General features: G+C 41.4%; 1 protein-coding gene across 3 annotated transcripts in view; it reads left to right on the top strand.

Annotated features, from left to right (window-relative positions):
- Window positions 1–22,777, top strand: part of LOC130913048 (collagen alpha-1(XXVII) chain B-like) — a 159,476-nt gene that overhangs the window by 69,924 nt on the left and 66,775 nt on the right. For 2 of the 3 annotated variants that reach the window (XM_057831323.1, XM_057831322.1), the window contains exons 12-22: window positions 3,175–3,219; window positions 4,576–4,629; window positions 6,872–6,916; window positions 6,996–7,049; window positions 7,144–7,188; window positions 14,010–14,063; window positions 14,129–14,182; window positions 20,118–20,171; window positions 20,261–20,314; window positions 20,392–20,445; window positions 20,511–20,555. In XM_057831323.1, the coding sequence (XP_057687306.1) occupies window positions 3,175–3,219; window positions 4,576–4,629; window positions 6,872–6,916; window positions 6,996–7,049; window positions 7,144–7,188; window positions 14,010–14,063; window positions 14,129–14,182; window positions 20,118–20,171; window positions 20,261–20,314; window positions 20,392–20,445; window positions 20,511–20,555 (558 nt within the window). The remainder of the gene's footprint in view (window positions 1–3,174; window positions 3,220–4,575; window positions 4,630–6,871; window positions 6,917–6,995; window positions 7,050–7,143; window positions 7,189–14,009; window positions 14,064–14,128; window positions 14,183–20,117; window positions 20,172–20,260; window positions 20,315–20,391; window positions 20,446–20,510; window positions 20,556–22,777) is intronic. The other variant, XM_057831324.1, reaches the window with a different exon arrangement.

Genomic DNA, 22,777 nt, shown 5'->3' with positions numbered 1-22,777 from the left:
GTCACTGCTCCCTTGGGGGAGACATTCAGCCTCTGCTGCCACCTGCTTTCAACACTGTTGTTGTCCAACATACCTCCTAGCATGCATTGCAGCACTACAGATGTAAATAACAATCTAAATTTATATTCTGTGCTAATTATTTCTTCAGTTACTGTTCTAGTCATTAATTGCTAGTTATAGTATTTGGTAACATTTAATTTTACAGTGGCACTAGCCACAGTGGCACTAGCCTAATACTGTCGTTAGACAATCATAATTATGACATGACACTGTCATGAGCATTAATGAATGCTTATAACAGATGTTATTTAGTGTTATCCGGCAAATTATCTCCCTTTTGAATGGATGTAAGAGATTAATACCCATTATAGTCTCATGTCAGAATTATGACGGTCTTATGACAGTCTTATGATGCTGCTGTCAAATAAAGTGTTACCTAATAACCCAAATGAATTAACAAAAAAGCCGCACTGGACTATAAACTGTAGGATTCAAAATGAAGGAAAAAAGTCCGAGTTATAGTCCGAAAATTATGGTAGTTGATATCGTTTTGATCCACATCGACTAATACTTGTGGATCCGCACCTGCCCATGAGGTTCCATAATTGACACCTTTCAAACTAAATTTCTCGAGCCTCCAGGTTTGTAGAACCAATGTCAAGGCAAAGGGCATTAATCGGAAAATAATAAAACAAACAATGAATTATATTCATGTGTATTTTTCGGCCTTTCAGTTTCAATTTTTTGGCCAGGTGTTTCCAATATTCGGTTTTGGCCAAGAATTTAGCTTTCGGTACTTCCCTAGTATGTAGACTATCCAGCATGTGTGTGTGCTGCCATTGTGCACGCCTTGTATGGAAAAAAATTACGAGCATGACAAATTTGGACCGAAACAACTGTTTTTGGACAGGAAAACTAAAAAAAGATCCTCAGCACCCCCTGCTGTGAGTTTCTTCCAACTCCCCTGCTTATTACACTTTACCAGAACTACCTAGTGTGGATCAGTTGATACAAATCACTTTTGTATACAGAGAAGGGTCATCTGACTCTAATCAGCATATCATTTGTGAGCATTGAGGTCCTCATCAATCATTCCCATTCACACTCGCATAGCATCTCGAGTGTTGGCAGGGCAGGGCTGCCTGTTTGCGGAGGACTGTTTGACATTACAGCATTGAGACAGAACAACTGTCTCAATCTCTCTGAATATTTAGTTGCACTGTTTCTTTTATTAGTATGTATGGAGCTATAATTGTCATATTGCTGATGATGGATGGCTGATGATGCACAACACAAGTCATTTTTTGAACAAAAAAAGCTTTTTATTTAATAAAGAAACGTAGGTAAAAAAGACAACAAAAGAAACTATATACAGTACAAGGGGACGGTTTAATAAAAGACAAAACGAAACATTTTTTATTACATGACACCTCACCCTTTTTGGGGGTTGTTGCCAAAGCAATTTTTCCTTCTGTGCCTTCTTTGTGCCCATATGAGAGTGAGCCAATTCCCTTGCAAGACCCACCAAGAAGTCTACCCAGCTTTCTTGCCTTCAGCGCATGCCTGATACAACCCATATGCATTGAGTGCTGCCATGTCAATGATATTGTATAACATGACGGCTGGCCCTCTCCGTGTTCCTCCGTGTTTGACAAAGCCAAGGGAGCCCTGGATTTGCAAATATTCAAGATGCTAATTGCAGCTATGCAGAGTGAAACCCCCCTTCACACCTAGGCAGTGACTCCACAGGCGTGTGTAGGCAGGTTGTCTGCTTGATTGCTTGTTTGAGTGTATTTTTTGAACTATAAGTCACACTTTTTTTTCATAGTTTGGCTGCAACATACTCAGGAGCGACTTAGGTGTGAAATTAATAACACATTGTTATATCATTTCACATATTATTTTGGTGTTTTGGAGTGACACTGATGGTTTGGTAAACTTGTTAGCATGTTCTTTATGCTATAGTTATCTGAAAAACTCATATCAAATCAAAATCAAATCAAATTTATTTATATAGCCCTTTACAAAACCCGAAAGGTCCCCAAAGTGCTTTACAACAAAGACAAACATGGCACATAGTAAATAAAAGGCAGGAAAGTATTATACAATGACATTAGGAAGAAAAGAAAAGAAAAAAAGAAACGAAACATCGCATCACGATTAGTCAGACAGCAAACAAAACAATAAAACAGATAAAATCCGAAAACATTAAAAACCCTAAGGAAATAAAACCAGGCTAAACTAATCTTGGGGAAAGGCGAGTCTAAAAAGGTGTGTCTTTAAACGAGATTTAAAAAGGCCCAAATTTGTAGTGGTGCGGATCTCCGGGGGAAGACTATTCCATAACCTGGGTGCAGCAACCGTAAAAGATCGGTCTCCCCACTGTTTGAGTTTGGACCTTGGGACTTGCAAATGAAGTTGGCCGGTAGAGCGAAGAGTCCTGCCAGAGTTACGGATGGTTAAAATTTCTGATAAGTAAGAAGGAGCCTGGCCATTAATAGAATTAAAAACAAACAGTAAAAGTTTAAAATCAATTCTAAAATGGACTGGAAGCCAGTGGAGCGATGATAGCACGGGGGTAATATGTTCACGTCTAGGTGTATCTGTTAAAAATCGAGCAGCAGCATTTTGAACAATATATTAAACATATATATCATAGCTATTTTACGTTAACATACTGGCCACGTTCACATTTCATTGTTCATGCATCATGTAACATTATCATACTGTACACTTATTCAGCATGTTGTTCTCTATTGTATTTTTATTTTAAATTGCCTTTCAATATGACACATCTGTTCTATGCGTTGGATTTTATCAAGTAAATTTCCCGCAAAAATGTGACTTATACTCCGGTGCGACTTATATATGTTTTTTTCCTCTTCATTGGGCATTTTATGGCTAGTGCAACTGTTACTCAGGTGCGTCTTAATAGTCCGAAAAATACGGTAGTCAGTTTGTTATTTGGGTCGTTTGACACCTTTCTGGTCTTTCTTTATAGCCAAAAAAACGCCCGGGACTTCCAGTGCCATCAAAGTCATCAAAATTTTAAAAAAAATGTTATTAAAAATCATCTTTGTAGATTTGTAATTACATATGATTTCCCATAACAATTTACCTTTACTGACTCTGCTCGCTGAAATGTAATTTTGCTTGTTTGTTTTTTGATTCCAGGGAATTCCAGGCGTACCTGGGAAGAAGGGCGAGATGGGTAGGCCGGTAAAGTTTTCTCTCATTTTAGTACAGCCACATTTTGAAACACATGAACATCTAACACAATGACATTAAGCATTTCATTTGTGATCAAACAATAGGATTTTTTTTGTTTTTTTAATTGTCCATGGTTTTGCTTTAAAGTGAAGGTCGAACACGCTTTTCCTGCAGCTTTGAGACACTTAAGGAAATACAGGACATTGTGCTTGTTTTTCAATAGCATAGTTTGCTAATACAAAGTGTCAGTTGTGGTTTTGGCCCCACGGCACAGTGAGCCACACACCAGGCAAACGCTATCGTCAATGGCGCCTGGAAGTTAACTTTCCATCCGCGAGAGCTTACATGGAAAATGGTGATAGCGCTCACGAGCGCTCTAGTCAATGTGATGGGTCCCAGCGGGCGAAACAGGTCATACTTCTCGACATGAACACCAAAGCCAAAAACAGGCCGAGTCATCAGTTATTTCACTGTCAGTGAGCTAAATTGCATTGCGTAATGTATTTTTTTCTTCTCTGAGTCAGCATAAGTGAACAGTCTGCACATAAGGCATGAATGTATACATAAATATACTATTCTAAAACGATTGTTGTTTAATGATGAAATAGCTGCTGTGAATTAATTGTAGAAATAAGAAACTGGCTGAAGTTTTTCATACGGATTCTCTCTCACAAAAAAAAAAAAAAAAAAAAAAAAAAAAAAAAACGTCTCGCCAATTTGTTAAAGACGTGCATGTGTTTCTGATCAAACCAAGACTTTTACTGGCATTTCTGGAAAGAGGCAACATTTTCCACATTTCCTGTGGGCTTCATGTTGCACCAATTACTGCTTATTGCTTTATCCACATCAGCCAAATGTTCCAGATCAGATGCACAATGAAAATTTAAAAAAAAAAAAAAAAAAAAAAAAAAAAAAAAAAAAAAAAAAAAACCTTCGGGTAAGCTCTTTTGCGTTTACTGTGTTTTGACCTTGCCATGCTGACGTGCCCACGACGTATGTGCGGCTTCGTGGCTGCGTCACGCCATTGCTCTGTCTTCATAATGCAATCAGCAGCACCAGCCACAATGAAAAATAAATAAATAAATAAAAATACCTTTAGTCAGCATTTCACAGCTTAATGGGTCAAACAGCTTAATTCAACCATGTGGGCAAGCCTAGGCTGATTTTGACACTCACGCCATTGGAATTTCCTGCCAGTCTCTCAGGAATGAGCTCATTGGGGAGCACATCTGATGCCATCTGCTGAGATTTAATTTGCAAACTTTTAAACACTTAACACATAATTGAATGAAACCATAACTGTAAGACTGTGAAAAGCCACTCAATTCACCTCTACTTACATAATTTTTTTGTCTTTCTTCCTAGGGATTTCCTGGCGACTTTGGAGAGAGAGGACCCCCTGGCCCTGATGGAAACCCTGTAAGTACATCATGATGATGCTGAAGAGCCTGGGCTGAGTTCGAAACCAGAATTGCAAACCAAAAAAAGAGCAATCAAATACAAATAATTATTGCCATGAGGCTAATGAAATTCATACAGGCTGTTTAAGCTTTATACCTGATGTTGTGACGTGCTGTCACTTCAGTTGTGTACAGGGCAGAGACTGATAGAGGCGCAGGTGCTCATAGATCAAAAGCGGTACATGAACAAGTATTTATTAGATCTTACAACAACATACCTTCCATTTTAACCAGCTTTACAGTATAATTGCCTGTGACTGTGACAGACTTTAATTGGGAGGGAGGGGAATAGTGAATAGAAATCAACACTGTCATCAACACTTTCTGACAGTCACTCAGTCAGTCTTTGCCTATTTTCTTGCTTCAACCTCTACATCGCGGTTTAGGGGCACGCAGACAGCTTTTATGAATTCATCTATTTTTATTTAAAGGTGTTTTCGGTGTTCAAGTAAAATATTCGGTGGCGTGCCTGCATAGTCGGCCAGCACACACATACGCACCAAAAAAAAAACAAAAAAACAACAACAACAAAAAAAAAGACCCGGTCAAAAGGGGCACTTGGGCATGTAGGCTGGCCCCTCCCAACTCAATGCCAACCGAACATGAGTATATAAAAATGCGTAGAGGAAAATTAAACCCCGAAAAGTGACCTGCGTGGTATTCCCAGTCAAAGAAGCGCGCGATCAGTTTTTTTCCATGACTTTTCTGCCTGTCAAAACTGTTGCCACTTCCAGGATCGCCACTGTTATGTACAAGTACTCCTGGTTGCGGCTTCCAGGAAATATACGCAGCGCCTCACCTTATGCTACTATTTGTTATTTTCCAAGTGGTGAGAGCGCAACTGAGCATCAATTGTTACATCCCAAGTAACGATGTCAGGCTTTATTTCAATCATAACTCGGTGACTGCTAGTAAAAGCCGATCGCGCTTTCCCTTCACTCTTGCTCCTGCTTGATGCGTTCAATTGCGATTATGAAAAAAACAGTGATCACAAAATAATGAAGGTTTAGAAGGTGTAGTAATTTGCAATTTGAGGTAAATCGCACGGGTGATGACGTAACATATGAGGCTGCTCCTTTCTACGCATGTGTAGTTTGCACAAATGCAGGCGTACCTTGCAGAAGCGGGGTGGGGTGGGGGGGGGGCTTAAACGCACCTTAAACGTAAGTGTGGACAGGTATAAAATTAGTCGGCATAATACCCTGGAGAACATTATCCATCCTAGTGTAGACGTAACCTCAATATACATACAGAAGGTAATGGGAAACAGGTGGGATCAATTGGTGATTAGCGAGGACATGAAGAAGCGTAAGTGCTCTGAAATGAGAACGTACAACAGTCAAAATAAAGCAGGAAATGACACCCCAACAAACCTTACCACAGTGTGACAGCAATAACTGCTCCTTTTGGGGAGACAGTCAACCTCTGCTGCCACCTGCTGTAAACACTTTTGTCATTCAACATTCCTCCTAGCATGTATTGCAGCACTACAGATGTAAATAACAATCACACTTTATGTTCTGTGCTATTTATTTCTTCGGTTACTGTTCCATTTGTTTCAGTAGTTGCTAGTTAGGGTATTTGGTGACAGTGGCACCATCAGACTGTCATAAAACCATCATAATTATGACATGGCACTGCCATGAGCATTAATAAATACTTATGACAGATGTCATTTCGTGTCATCCGGCAAATTACCTCACTTTGGAATGTATGTAAAAGATCTGAGCTGGACATAAATGGAGTTAGTGACATGATTTGCCAGAATTTTGATGCAACAACTCTCCTGATCATCCTAAATCAAAGGCGACATCATAAGTTCCAGTTCTCGTGATACACTACCGTTTTCTGACCTGCAAGATCCCACCCCCCAAAACTTCATTTCCTGTCTAGTGTAGGAAGTAAGTCACATTTGGCTGGCTTCATCTCCTGTTTTACTCTGGAGCACCATGGGAGGTGACAGGAAGGCCAAGCTGAGCGTCTCTCATCCATCTTTCCGCTACATAGCTGTATATCCGGAAGAGGAAGGGGACATGGCATGCAGCTGCGGGCTTGATACCCTGTACAACAGAAGTCTCTGTGTGTTAGGCGCCAAGTGCTCAGTCAGCGGGCTGAAATGAAATAAAAAACCTGCAAAGAAATGCACTGGATTAACTTGCGTGTCTATGGGTCTAATTTCTTCCCTCCCTTTTGTTTCTAAGGGTAACCTTGGAGCTCCTGGCCCGCATGGAGTCTCTGGTCTATTTGTAAGTATTGCATCTGACCCATCACCCAATTTCACACTTATCTGTCCTCATCTGTCTTTTGTGTGTGATCTTCATAAAGGGCGAGATGGGTCCAGCTGGTAGTATGGGTTTACCAGGACCACCAGGACTTAAGGTACAAACTGGAACCAATCTCCGTTGTTATGCAATATTTTAAAAAATGCGCTTCGGCCTGTTATTTCTTAGATAAATTTCTTTCTGCTTCCTAGGGAGTGCCGGGAAACTTCGGTGAACCTGGACTGAAAGGTGATAAGGTGATCTGCACATGTATTTCTAAGACTATTAGTCCTCCAACATCATTTGTTCAGCCTGGTCTATCAAATTGCAATATGTACACATTGAGTGCAATGTGTACAAAGTAACTACTGTATCAACCCTAATTGGACAATTTTTGGTAATTAAAAAAAAATATTAATAATAAACTTCACCACATAAAGACTTGGTATCCTCATACGTTGACATCACATTTTAAGTCATGTAGCCAAAAATATTAATATTTGATTCATGAGCGTAGTCATTCATTTAAATTGGCTGGTTATGCTCAACTTTCAGTGACATTGTCAGTGCTCGATGCTGCCAGTAAAATGGATGTCCAGCGCCGTCAATGGCACACAATAGGTTAAATGAGTACTCTATAAAGGCATAACCAGGAGATAATAGACACAACTGCAACCATCTTTCATGACACAGTCAATATATAAATGATAATAATATACTTATACACACACACACACTTCACGAACGAGTTCCATTCCCACGCTGGCGACGTAACCCTTATTTCCGCGTAAATCAAAATGAACCCTTTAAGTACACCAAAATAACGCGAAATCTCAAAAATAACTATGCAAAAACATGTACTATACATCATTGTTCTGTCCTCGCCAAGACGTTGGAGCTAAGTCCTAGCTAGATAGTGAACTAAGCTACGAAATGAGGATGTCAGACCTCTGTGTGATTTGCTGAATTTATTCAGCTGCTCATGACACACTTGCACACTTGCTGAATGAAACTTATATAAAAATGAAATTAAATCAGTTTAATCTTAAATAACAGCAATTCAATTTTATGTTTATAACCAGTTGCTGATACAGCAGTAACAATCCACATTAACGATTTGCATCTATCAGTTAGCGTCCGCACATCATCAAAAACAATCACATGAACTCGCCCCAAGTATTCAACCATAATTGAAAACTCACAATAAACAGTCCAAAAGTTGCTCTGTTGATGCTCTGTTGATGCTCTGTTGATGCTTCGCAATCAACAAATGTGCGTGCAGCCTTGCAGCTGTTTCCCCCTCTCTCTTTTTAGGCGCAAGTGACTCTTCCTCGTGTGTGCGCGTGCGCTCTTCTTCGTGTGCGCAAATACGTTCTTCGTGTGTACATACACTCTTCTTCACGTGCGCAAATATGTTCTTCGTGTGTACATGCGCTGTTCAGCCTGATGTATGCTTCTGTGTCGCGGTGACAGCAGACCTACGCAGATCCGATTTACCTGCTGTCAGGCTACACATCACGTCAGGCTGTCACGTCAACGCGCATGATGTGAATTTCAAAGGACTGTGATTGGTTAGTTGACTATGTCGTTTCCGGTTCAACAAAACAGCACCGCCATTTTCAAACATTCGCAAACGTCTTGTGTGTTACCTACACTTCAACTTTTGTATTCACAACATTTGTTGTTCAATATTGATTATCTGCATCTGCAAATACACACATTCCATCTCCGTTGCCATTGCTGTCTATAACCGGTGGAAAACTAAAGGAATTCGAGTCCCCCAAAAAGTACAAAGACAAAGCCATACCCCTCTAGTTGCTTGATGGTGAATTACAGAGCAACGCGCTCTCTTGACACAGAACTTCGAATGCTCAATGATGATGTAGGGTCTATGCCGTCGCTCCGCCGTCAGTCAACGCAACGCTGAAGCATAAATCAGGCCTTTGGTGCTTGCGGAAGTACTACATAATGTACGCTTCCTGCACTAAAATAAAAGCATGCATCACAAAACAAAAGTCAACATTATAAAAAATGACTGGAGACAAGTATATCAATAAATATACAGTATGTATATATATATATATATATACATATATATATATATATATATATATATATATATATATATATATATATATATATATATAAATTAGGGGTGTAAACGATTAAAATTTTTAATCGAGTTAATTACAGCTTAAAAATTAATTAATCGTAATTAATCGCAATTCAAACCATCTATAAAATATACCATATTTTTCTCTAAATTATTGTTGGAATGGAAAGATAAGACACAAGATGGATATATACATTCAACATTCGGTACATAAGTACTGTATTTCTGTATTATAACACTAAATCAACAAAACACAACAAGACACCTTTCACTGTGCTGTCATTTTAATCTGTTTGAGCGGGGCATTTGTGCGTTAATTGCGTCAAATATTTTAACAGGATTAATTTAAGAAATTAATTACCGCTCGTTAACGCAATAATTTCGCCAGCCGTAACATATATATATATATGTGTGTGTGTGTGTGTGTATATATATATATATATATATATATATATATATGTACTGTATATACTGTATATATACAGTGCCTTGCAAAAGTATTCGGCCCCCTTGAACCTTGCAACCTTTCGCCACATTTCAGGCTTCAAACATAAAGATATAAAATTTTAATTTTTTGTCAAGAATCAACAACAAGTGGGACACAATTGTGAAGTGGAACAAAATTTATTGGATAATTTAAACTTTTTTAACAAATAAAAAACTGAAAAGAGGGGCGTGCAATATTATTCGGCCCCCTTGCGTTAATACTTTGTAGCGCCACCTTTTGCTCCAATTACAGCTGCAAGTCGCTTGGGGTATGTTTCTATCAGTTTTGCACATCGAGAGACTGACATTCTTGCCCATTCTTCCTTGCAAAACAGCTCCAGCTCAGTGAGGTTGGATGGAGAGTGTTTGTGAACAGCAGTCTTCAGCTCTTTCCACAGATTCTCGATTGGATTCAGGTCTGGACTTTGACTTGGCCATTCTAACACCTGGATACGTTTATTTTTGAACCATTCCATTGTAGATTTGGCTTTATGTTTTGGATCATTGTCCTGTTGGAAGATAAATCTCCGTCCCAGTCTCAGGTCTTGTGCAGATACCAACAGGTTTTCTTCCAGAATGTTCCTGTATTTGGCTGCATCCATCTTCCTGTCAATTTTAACCATCTTCCCTGTCCCTGCTGAAGAAAAGCAGGCCCAAACCATGATGCTGCCACCACCATGTTTGACAGTGGGGATGGTGTGTTCAGGGTGATGAGCTGTGTTGCTTTTACGCCAAACATATCGTTTTGCATTGTGGCCAAAAAGTTCAATTTTGGTTTCATCTGACCAGAGCACCTTCTTCCACATGTTTGGTGTGTCTCCCAGGTGGCTTGTGGCAAACTTTAAATGAGACTTTTTATAGATATCTTTGAGAAATGGCTTTCTTCTTGCCACTCTTCCATAAAGGCCAGATTTGTGCAGTGTACGACTGATTGTTGTCCTATGGACAGACTCTCCCACCTCAGCTGTAGATCTCTGCAGTTCATCCAGAGTGATCATGGGCCTCTTGGCTGCATCTCTGATCAGTTTTCTCCTTGTTTGAGAAGAAAGTTTGGAAGGACGGCCGGGTCTTGGTAGATTTGCAGTGGTCTGATGCTCCTTCCATTTCAATATGATGGCTTGCACAGTGCTCCTTGAGATGTTTAAAGCTTGGGAAATCTTTTTGTATCCAAATCCGGCTTTAAACTTCTTCACAACAGTATCTCGGACCTGCCTGGTGTGTTCCTTGGTTTTCATAATGCTCTCTGCACTTTAAACAGAACCCTGAGACTATCACAGAGCAGGTGCATTTATACGGAGACTTGATTACACACAGGTGGATTCTATTTATCATCATCGGTCATTTAGGACAACATTGGATCATTCAGAGATCCTCACTGAACTTCTGGAGTGAGTTTGCTGCACTGAAAGTAAAGGGGCCGAATAATATTGCACGCCCCACTTTTCAGTTTTTTATTTGTTAAAAAAGTTTGAATTATCCAATAAACGTTGTTCCACTTCACGATTGTGTCCCACTTGTTGTTGATTCTTGACAAAAAAATTAAATTTCATATCTTTATGTTTGAAGCCTGAAATGTGGCGAAAGGTTGCAAGATTCAAGGGGGCCGAATACTTTTGCAAGGCACTGTATATATATGTAAATATACACACATATATATATATATATATATATATATATATATATATATATATATATATATATATATATATATATATGTATATTAAGGGTGTAACGGTACATGTATTTGTATTGAACCGTTTCGGTACGTGGTGCTCTGTTCGGAATGGAGGCGTACCGAATGAGTTTCTGACGTAATGTAACCCTTACTTTTCGAGGCTGTAAGTCGATCGGGTTACAGTTACTACTATAATGAGGACCAACATGGTAGGACAGTATAACCCAGAAACGTCAACGGTGTGACAACGTGGCCGCCGCGAGAACGCAGTGAAACGCGGGCGTTAAAGTCAATAAGCCAATGCACACCAGTCGCAGTGCGGCCACTTGTTAGACGTGTCACAGAAGCGGCTCAACACAACGCACGCGAAAAGAACGACAGAGTTTATTATTCGACGCAAGACGCGATCATCCTGCGTCAATACTACTACCGGTAGCTAGGATTAGGCAGACCGGAAGTCACTCGTGTAAAAATACGGTGGATCCGGTTTTCAAACTAATATGCAATCGTAACCCACTTTTTGAGTCCATCCGATCTCTTGAGTGGTAGATCGGGGTCAGTTGACTTGTCTTTGTTGATTTACTCCTGTTAACCAACACGGCCCCGTGTTCAATACAAAACCCTCCAACCACAACAAAACAAGTAGGAACTAATCACATAGGAACTAAAGTTATTCAACATAAAATATACAATATAAATGAAAACTACATCACATTTGTAAAATATAAACGCATAATGAAATAAATAATAGCCCATTTAAATAAATAAATTGAAATGAGCTAAAACACCTGTAATTAAATAAAAAGAATAATATACAGATCCTGCTTACACAATTAAATTTATTAATTTCTGTGTGGCGCTTTAACTTGTTAAAATCCACCAATAAAGCTTTTGAAAACCGTTCATCAGAAAAAAAAAAGATTAATTGAGGCATTTCATTTGTAAAATACATGTTAAAATCTTTGTCATTGGGATTGCTTTTCTCTTTAGCACAGGACTTCTTTTTTCTTCTTTCTTTCAGAAAGAAAGCTGGATTGTCTTTGAATACCCGCTACTTTTTGAGCAGAATTCTAGCTTTGTATAGGCTAATGTTCCTATTGTTGAAAGCACAAAGGTGTGTAATAATCAACTAGCACATTTATATTTTGCATTTTGTTTTCTTACTGTACCAAAAATGTACCGTTACACCCCTAATATATATATATATATATATATATATATATACATACTAGGGCTGTCAAACGATTAAAATTTTTTATCGAGTTAATTACAGCTTAAAAATTCATTAATCGTAATTAATCGCAATTAATCACAATTCAAACCATCTATAAAATATGCCATATTTTTCTGTAAATTATATATATATTCTGTAAAATAAATTGTTGGAATGAAAAGATAAGACACAAGATGGATATATACAGTGGGGAGAACAAGTATTTGATACACTGCCAATGGGAAAACCCATTGGCAGTACCCATACGGTACATAAGGACTGTAGTGGGCATTTCACTCTACTGTCATTTAAATCTGTCTATGCTGTCCTCACTCCGAAGCGTCTACTTTTTCCAAAGCTAGACAGCTAGTGAACGATGCCTTAATAATCAGACTTCTCCCTTTTTCATCTGATTTATTAATAAAATAGCCTCAAACCGTTGTCCTCTTTAGACCGTCGTAAAACTACAACAACAAAAAAGTACAAAAGCATTGCATTAGCAACAACGTTAGCTTAGCACGCTATACAGGTTCACTAAACATAAACAAAAAGCGTCTCATACAAAAAATAGAACATTTCGCTTACTAACATAATATGTACATTCTTTACAACAACCATACTTACGGACAAATCTTGCCCAAGGATCATATAAGCACAACATTACAATGTAGGCGTCAGCCCGAGACGTCGTGCAGCCATATTGAACTGGCAAGAAAAACAATAAACCATGTCGCAAAGCGACCACAAGAGTTCGCTGTTAGACAGCACAAAAAGCCTTCTGTAAAACTTACCAAAAGGCAGAATACTGTCTGAGCGGGACATGTGCGTTAATTGCGTTAAATATTTTAACGTGATTAATTTAAAAAATTAATTGCCGCGCGTTAACGCGATAATTTTGATAGCCCTAATACATACATAGTATGTATATATATATGTGTATGTGTATGTGTATATATATATATATATATATATATATATATATATATATATATATATATATATATATATATATATATATATATATATATATATATATATATATGTATATATACAGGCTTCAGTTACTGTACTTGACTTGTTATCAGAAAGCAAAATGGTTGATGGATATTGCTCCTGACATTTTTGATGACTAGCACAGTTTTAGTATGTCACTCCGATTGCTTTGCAACCACAAAATTATTATGTGGTGTCTCAAGTGGAGTTGAATCACTGTTTGCAACTAGTTTTACAGTGATCATACTTTATGATAGACAGGATATGTTTGGCAGTGATACAGTAAGTTATGTGGGTATGCAGTGGTGAGACGCTGTCCTTGATGCGGTAGTTGTGGCAAGTTGTCTTCTCGGGTCATTTTGGAGTTGATGAGCAGACTTTGGAAAGCACTGAGGTTCAAGCATCGTTCCGAGTGGATACTTTGGCAAGCTATGAAAAACTGCAAGCCGTTAAATCACGCGTAAAACAGGCTAAAAAACTTTAAATCTCAATCAATCTCAGCACTTAGCATGCGTTGGATTACAAATACAAAGCTTATGTTGTACTTTTCTTGTTTAATTATTGCTATTGTGTTTGTTGTGTATGTTTTGCTTCTTAGGGAGATGTTGGCTTGCCAGGAGACCCAGGCGAGGCAGGGTTCAGAGGGGACAAGGTAAATTAATGGACTGATCCACTGGTGTTATGGGTTGACCATTTTACACAATTGGACTTTTATAGGGCATCCAAGGGGCACCCGGTACACCAGGACCTTCTGGAAATGTAGGCCCAACGGTGAGTCCCATAGTTTAAACTTTTATCGGAGAAGTGACCATTTTGGGTAATTAAAAACAAAAGTTCTCCTTTTACAGGGCACTCATTTAAAAACTATTACATTAGAAATGATAATAATTCAACTTTAATGTATTATAGGGGGCCATAAACAAAGTGCATTTCTGTTTTTGTTTTGTATTTGATCCCGTGTATCTGTTTTTCTGTGTGTTTGTGTTCAAGATAACTCAAGAATGAATATACGGAGTATTATCGAAATTGCAGGATGTTTGTTTTATTTAATTTATCTATAATTATATCTGAGATCTGACACTCACATACTGTATGTGGACATCACATTTTGAGTCATGTGTGCCACACTTTATTTTGACTCTTACATGACCCAAAATGTGATGTTGAGAGGTGGGTAGGGTAGCCAAACGTTTTACTCAAGTAAGAGTGGCATTACTTTAAGATAATATTACTCAAGTAAGTAGTCATCCAAAAATTAACTCATGTACAAGTAATGACATTTTGTGAAAAGAAATCTCAAGTAACGAGTAACTGCTTGATTAAAAATTAAATTTTAATTAATTAAAAGTATTTTTTTAAATAAATGTATGGGGTTTTTTTCTCAGCACAATGTCATCTACATGAACTTTTATTATCATAATATACTATTACATAACCATATTAGGCCGCAAAACCCCCCACAAAAAATAATCAAATTCCGACTAGGAAAAATCTACAGAAATGAAACAACACTCATCCAAAGAGAATGAGAGCCCTCTAGTGGAGAAAACCTATTTCCTTCCATGAAATTACAACAATCATATTTCTGGTTTTCCGTGGCCTATAGGTGCTATATAAGGTTGAAATCTGCGCTTTTGAGTAATGTTGACGGCAACGCTCCATGAGAAATAGTTCATTTTTTACGACGCTTTAAAGATGCCACATGATTGAACATGCCGGCGTGATCATAGGACCTCCGACTGCTAGCTTGTGTTGTCATATAACTGTATGGTTACATCTGATTGGTATAATGGAGTCTTGTGATTACTGTTGTGAAGAAAATAAAGTTCAACTTATATTTGGGGATAACAGTATGCCCCCAAAAATTATACAAGAAGACAAAACAAAAGACCAACGATACATGTAGTCATAAATGTTTAAATATTCATTAAATCCTTTTTCTAATGCTGTTTGCTGAAATGTAATGCTGACCGTTTCCTGAGGTAATTTCACCACAGTTTCTATCTCACTCACCCCTGCAAAAAAGCTCGCCAGATCGAATTATTTAAAATATGCACATAATATATTTATAATTCTTATTCTTATAATATAAATATTATTAATATTACTATAAATATTTTGACAAGTGCAGAGGTGGGTACGCTAAACCTTTACTCAGGTAAGCGTAACGTTACTTCAAGATGATATTACTCACGTAAACATAAAAGCAGTCATTAAAAAAAATAACTACACATTGAAAAGAATACTCAGGTAGTGGGTAACTACTTGCAGTGTCCGATTTTTTTTTTTTAAACAATGGTATTTTTTTCTCAGCACAATGTCACCTGTATGAACTGTTATTAGTATACTGCACTTTAACCTATTACATGACCATATTAGGCCCCCCAAAAAATAATAATCCACTTCCGACTAGCAGATTCTACAGAAATGAAACATCATCCATCTAAAGAGTATGTGTGCCTTCAAGAGGAGAAAACATATTTCTACCATGAAATTAAAAGGTTTATGCATATCTCCAGCTTTCCGTGGCCTATCGATGCCAGCTAAAAACTGGAAGAGAGGTTTCGGGTAATGTTGACGGCTCTATGTGAAACAAATTTTTTATTTTTTTAACAGCACTTTAAGGACGTCACTTGATTGAACACACTGGCGTGAATATAGGATTTAAGACTGCAAGCTTGTCATGTGACTGTGTTGTTTCGTCTGGTTGGTATTACGGAGTCATGTTATTATTGTTGTGACGTCTCATTGGTGAAACTGTTAGAGCCACTGTGGGCATCACTAGCAAAAATAAGCTAAAATCTAGAATAAAGAGGAAAAATGTAATGACTCTAATGTAACTCAAAGTAGCCGAGTAAGAATAGATCAGTCAAAATGGATTGGACGTCTATCAGCTTGGTCAATGCCAGCTAATGAGTTCAATGAATGCCTTATGAAGTGTTAAGTGTTGAGAAATAACTCTTGCACTTGTTAAAGTATGTATTGTTTCTTGTCAGGGAATGCGCGGGCAGGCAGGTGGTGTGGACCCAAATGCAGAGAAACAAAAATGCAAGGCAGGAGGCAGATGGCGATGAACTCAAAAAACGTTTTAATGATATCTAACAAAAACACAAAGTACAACCAAAACCACTGGGGATCAAAGGGCAAGATTCAAACAAAACTTACTTAAATCAGAGGGACTGGTACACGAGGGCTTGGAACGGACTTGAAGTTTGCAAAGACGGACATAGACAATGACGCAACAAGGAGTGACAAGAAACTGGGTCAGTATATACGCAGACAAGGGGTAACGAGACGAGGAACAGCTGGGTAACACAGGTGGATGCAGATTGCAGGATACACTGGGAAAACACACACAGGTGAGAGCAATGGGTAATCACAGGGACAAGTCACACAAGGAGAAACCAAACACAAAACCTAACAGTACCCCACCCCTCAAGGGACGGATCCCAGACGTCCCGAGGAAACAAAAACTCAGAAGGTTGCTCAGAGGAAGGAGCAACACCAGCCCGTCACGGCCAGTCAGGCGGGCGTCCAGGACGCCAGACGTGGGCCGATCGCACGGGTCGATCGGGAGGGCGCCCGGGGTGCCAGACATGGGGTGACCGCACGGGCAGATCAGGCGGGCGTCCCAGACGAGGTAGTGCTCGGTCGTCCATACCGCCACGTTGTGGCAGGAAACGGGGAGCAGCATCATCGGGGCGTGGGTCAGGAACAGAGTCGGAGTCGTCGTGCGGACCAGGAACGGAGTCGGAGTCGTCGTGCGGACCAGGAACGGAGTCGGAGTCGTCGTGCGGACCAGGAACAGAGTCGGAGTCGTCGTGCGGACCAGGAACAGAGTCGGAGTCGTCGTGCGGACCAGGAACAGAGTCGGAGTCGTCGTGCGGACCAGGAACAGAGTCGGAGTCGTCGTGCGGACCAGGAACAGAGTCGGAGTCGTCGTCGTCTGCTGGCGTGACAGCAGCGGAGTCGTCGTCGTCTGCTGGCGTGGCAGCAGCGGAGTCGTCGTCGTCTGCTGGCGTGGCAGCAGCGGAGTCGTCGTCGTCTGCTGGCGTGGCAGCAGCGGAGTCGCCGTCGTCTGCTGGCGTGGCAGCAGCGGAGTCGCCGCCGTCTGCTGGCGTGGCAGCAGCGGAGTCGCCGTCGTCTGCTGGCGTGACAGCAGCGGAGTCGCCGTCGTCTGCTGGCGTGACAGCAGCGGAGTCGCCGTCGTCTGCTGGCGTGACAGCAGCGGAGTCGCCGTCGTCTGCTGGCGGGACAGCAGCGGAGTCGCCGTCGTCTGCTGGCGGGACAGCAGCGGAGTCGCCGTCGTCTGCTGGCGGGACAGCAGCGGAGTCGTCGTCGTCTGCTGGCGGGACAGCAGCGGAGTCGCAGGAGACTGCTGGCGGAACAGCAGCGGAGTCGCAGGAGACTGCTGGCGGAACAGCAGCGGAGTCGCAGGAGACTGCTGGTGCAGTCGGCCCGGGCACAGGACTGCGTGGAGTCGGCGCGGGCACTTGACTGCGTGGAGCCGGCGCGGGCACTTGACTGCGTGGAGCCGGCGCGGGAGGCACTTGACTGCGTGGAGCCGGCGCGGGAGGCACTTGACTGCGGGGAGCCGGCGCGGGAGGCACTTGACTGCGGGGAGCCGGCGCGGGAGGCACTTGACTGCGGGGAGCCGGCGCGGGAGGCACTTGACTGCGGGGAGCCGGCGCGGGAGGCACTTGACTGCGTGGAGCCGGCGCGGGAGGCACTTGACTGCGTGGAGCCGGCGCGGGAGGCACTTGACTGCGGGGAGCCGGCGCGGGAGGCACTTGACTGCGTGGAGCCGGCGCGGGAGGCACTTGACTGCGGGGAGCCGGCGCGGGAGGCACTTGACTGCGGGGAGCCGGCGCGGGAGGCACTTGACTGCGGGGAGCCGGCGCGGGAGGAACTTGACTGCGGGGAGCCGGCGCGGGAGGAACTTGACTGCGTGGAGCCGGCGCGGGAGGAACTTGACTGCGTGGAGCCGGCGTGGGAACTTGACTGTGTGGAGCCGGCGTGGGAACTTGACTGTGTGGAGCCGGTACAGTAGCCTCGGGAAGCCGAGCCGTCAAGACGAGCCCACGACGTCGGCGTGGACGAGCACGCCGGGGCTTTTTGAAACTGTTCATGGACAGACTGGGTGGCATGGAATGAGGGAGGCCTGAAAAAATCCGTGAGGGTGAAAAAAAAAAGGGCATGAACTCAAAATCTGGGTCGGGATCGCTGTCGGAAAGAAGGTTAATTAAGTCAGGGCCTTCTTCACATTCAGAGAAATCCGAATCCAAAAACAGGTGAGGAGCAAGGCTGGGGGGTCGGAAGTTTCCCGCTGGGTCCATACAGTGGTACCTCTACATACGATCGCTTCGACACACGAACTTTTCGACATCCGACGTAAAATTTGACTCGCCATTTGTTTCTACATCCGACGACATGCTCGAAATACGACGACAATGGCAGCACCGCAAACGAATGCACGGCGGATTTTCTTGTGTGACAAATCAACACATGTTTCAGAAAAGGTTGGTACAGGTGGTGAAACAAGGAAAAAGTTGAAGCTTACCTTCTAAATGAAGATGCAAATGACAGAAAAATATGAGCGTAGGGTGGGCATCCGTGAAATGGCTCAACAATACATCTCCACTTTCCTCCTCCGACCATCGTTCGCCAGTCTTTATAAGTTAAGCTGACAATTCTTATTGTGGTAACATCTCCAGAGAAATCGCCAGCTTCGCCACGTTTTCATCATTTCTTTCACAACTTATTCAACACAAAACGCCTGCTGTCTGCCGCAATTGACGATGTTCTCAAGAAAGCATTGAAAGCGAAAGTAAACTTTCACCCGCTCCCCTCCCTCTTTGTCACGTCAGCGCCGCGGTGCCTTCAGGTACAGAAAAAAACGTCCGCCTTATTAGAACCCGTTTCGTTACACTATTACAGGAATTATTATTATTATTATTATATTATCAATCCGATTTTTAGTTATTATTTTTTTGTTTTGCTATATGTAATTGCCATATGTAATAGTACCAGCAGTATTTTTTAAGGATTTAGTGCAGGTCTTTGGGCTGTGGAACGAATTAATGGAATTATAATGTATTCCTATGGGAAAATCCTGCTCGACATACGACCATTTCGACTTACAAACAAGCTCCTGGAACGGATTAACTTCGTATGTAGAGGTACCACTGTATTTGGTTGCGTCATTCTGTCAGGGAATGCGCGGGCAGGCAGGTGGTGTGGACCCAAATGCAGAGAAACAAAAATGCAAGGCAGGAGGCAGATGGCGATGAACTCAAAAAACGTTTTAATGATATCTAACAAAAACACAAAGTACAACCAAAACCACTGGGGATCAAAGGGCAAGATTCAAACAAAACTTACTTAAATCAGAGGGACTGGTACACGAGGGCTTGGAACGGACTTGAAGTTTGCAAAGACGGACATAGACAATGACACTGAGTGACAAGAAACTGGGTCATTATATACGCAGACAAGGGGTAACGAGACGAGGAACAGCTGGGTAACACAGGTGGATGCAGATTGCAGGGTACACTGGGAAAACACACACAGGTGAGAGCAATGGGTAATCACAGGGACAAGTCACACAAGGAGAAACCAAACACAAAACCTAACAGTTTCTGAGTCAGGACTAGTTGTTTTTGGGTTTGTTATCCATTTGAATTCCAATCGTCTTCATACTTTTTAGGGTCAACCTGGTGACAAAGGCCCAGATGGTACAGCTGGCCCGCCTGGCCTAGAGGTAAGACATGCAACATAACACATTTCATTGGATAAAATCACAAATAACAATATAATAGTCTAGATTATGCTTCGTGGAAATCATTATAGGGTTTCCCAGGTGACATCGGCCCACCGGGTCAAAACGGCCCAGAGGGACCAAAGGTTGGTAGAGTGTTCATGTAAATAAATTGTTTCTAAAATGTGGTGAAAGTTGGATTTCAGTATGGTGTCCTTCCCAGGGGAGGCAAGGCACACGAGGGTTTCCTGGTCCGCAAGGAACATCTGGACTCAATGTAGGAAATATTTAAGAAAAGATTATTCTGTCTTCCAATCAGTTATGATACTTTATTCTCAATAGGGCGATGAGGGGCTGGTCGGGCCAGCTGGACCGTTTGGAATTGAGGTGAGTGCCAATTCGACGAAAACCCGAACATTCTGTTGACTCAAAGGGACAGAAAAGATATTTATCCTCGTTATCCCAGAATCTGGTTTAATAAATTGAAAAAACACAGATTTTTTTTTTGTGTGTGTTATGTAATTTATCACTAGTACCGTGTTTTTCTGACATTAAGTTGCACCTAAGTATAAGTCGCACAAGTCGCACCTGCCATAAAATGCGCAATGGAGAGTTAATAAAACATATAAGGTGCGACTTATGAAAGATGAAATTTTACAAGAAGATTTAAAAGATTACAGATGAAAATACAGTGCTTTAACTAAAACAACCAAACATTTATATGTTTTCATATTTTAATGAGGATAGCATGCAAACAATGACAGGATGGGGGCAATAAGTAAGTAAACCCTCTGTCTAAGGAAACTCAAAGAGTAGTTGAAACCAATTTTTACCATACATTTTAAGTCAGGTGTGTGCCAAATCACTAATGAATGGTTTAAAGCTGCCCTGCCCACTATGAAACACACACCCGGTAAGAAATGTCTTGATGAGAAGCATTGTCTGATGTGCATCATGGCTCGGTCAAAAGAGCTGTCTGAAGACCTGCGATCAAGGATTGTTGATTTGTATAAAGCTGGGAAAGAATACAAAACCATTCTAAAAGTCTGAATGTTCATCAATTGACAGTCAGAGAAGCTGTCTACAAATGGAGAGAGTTTGGCACTGTTGCTTCTTTCCCAAGCAGTGGCCATCCACCAAACATGATGTCAAGAGTTCATCGCAGAATACTCAAAGAGGTAAAAAAGAACCCTAGAGTCTCTGCTAAAGGTTTACAGAAATCACTAGCACAATCCAATATCTCTGTGCACACATTAACAAGATGTAAAACTATGACCAAGAATGGTGTTCATGGGAGGACTCCACGGAGGAAGCCACTGCTGTCTAAAACAAACATTGGTACTCGTTTAATGTTCGCAAAAAGGCACTTGGACACGGCAAAGAAATTTTGACAAAATATTTTGTGGACTGATAAAACCAAGGTTGAATTGTTTGGGAGTAACACACAGCGTCATGTGTGGAGGGAATATGGAACAGCTCACCAACATCAACACCTCATCCCCACTGCGAAGCATGGTGGAGGGAGCATCATGATTTGGGGATGTTTTACAGCCTCAAAGCCTGAACAACTTTCAATCATTAATGTAAGAATGAATTCAAAAGTTTATCAGGATGTTTTCCTGGAAAAACTGAAGCCGTCTATCAGACAGTTGAAGCTAAAAAGAGGATGGATGCTGCAACAAGACAATGATTCCAGCCTGAAAAAATACGTCTCAAGTATGGCTCCGAGGGCTCTGAAACCTGAGGATCTGGATGAAGTCAAACGCTCCATACAGAAAATGGAGGCCTCTTTAGCCTCCCTGACCAACCTGGAGGCGTCTATGAATGTGATTCAAAGCCAGAATCGGGAAGTCATGAAAGAATTACAGCTGATGCGCACTGAAAACGAGGAGCTCAAACAAGTAGTTGAGGAAAAGGAGGCACACATCAAAAGGCTGGAAATTCTGGCTGATGATCTCGACCAAGGAAGATGCGCAAATGATCTCATCATCTCTGGATTACAACTGGCGCCCAGATCATATGCCGAGGCCGCTGGCCCACCTGTGGCTCAACAGGCAATTGACAAGCTACAAGAATTTGGAATAAAAGTGGACCCGGAGGACATCCGCCACTGCTTTCTGCTCCCAGCTGGGGGCAGAGGACTGGCGACGATGGTCGTGAAGTTGGCGGACCACAAGAGCAAGGTTGCCCTGCTTGAACAGCGCCACCGCCTGAAGGGAACGAAGATCTTTCTGAATGACAACCTGACTCGCCGAAATGCTCAAATAGCGAAAAAAGCACGTCAGCTCAAAAATGAGGGGAAAATTGCCAGCACCTGGGTCTCTGATTGCAAAATCCTTGTCAAGTCGCAAGACATGAAGATAAGAGTTGTGCGAAGCTTGGAAGAGCTGACCCCATTTGAAAATTAATGATGACACCTATCACCAACTTTCTGGATGACCAGGTTGATGAGTCCCATGATGACCCAATTGATAGTCTTGATCCTGACCTCAACTTTTACAATAACATGTCGAACAACTGTAAGTACTAGACTACAGAACAGTACAACAATTCTATGGATGCGGACGGTAAGCTAAAACTAATCCACTTCAACGCCAGGAGTCTATACA

Source organism: Corythoichthys intestinalis, chromosome 3 (assembly GCF_030265065.1).
Source record: "Corythoichthys intestinalis isolate RoL2023-P3 chromosome 3, ASM3026506v1, whole genome shotgun sequence".
In the NCBI taxonomy this organism is placed as follows: Eukaryota; Metazoa; Chordata; class Actinopteri; order Syngnathiformes; family Syngnathidae; genus Corythoichthys; species Corythoichthys intestinalis.
The sequence above is the reverse complement of the archived record's forward strand: the minus strand, read 5'-3'. Positions and strand labels throughout refer to the sequence as shown.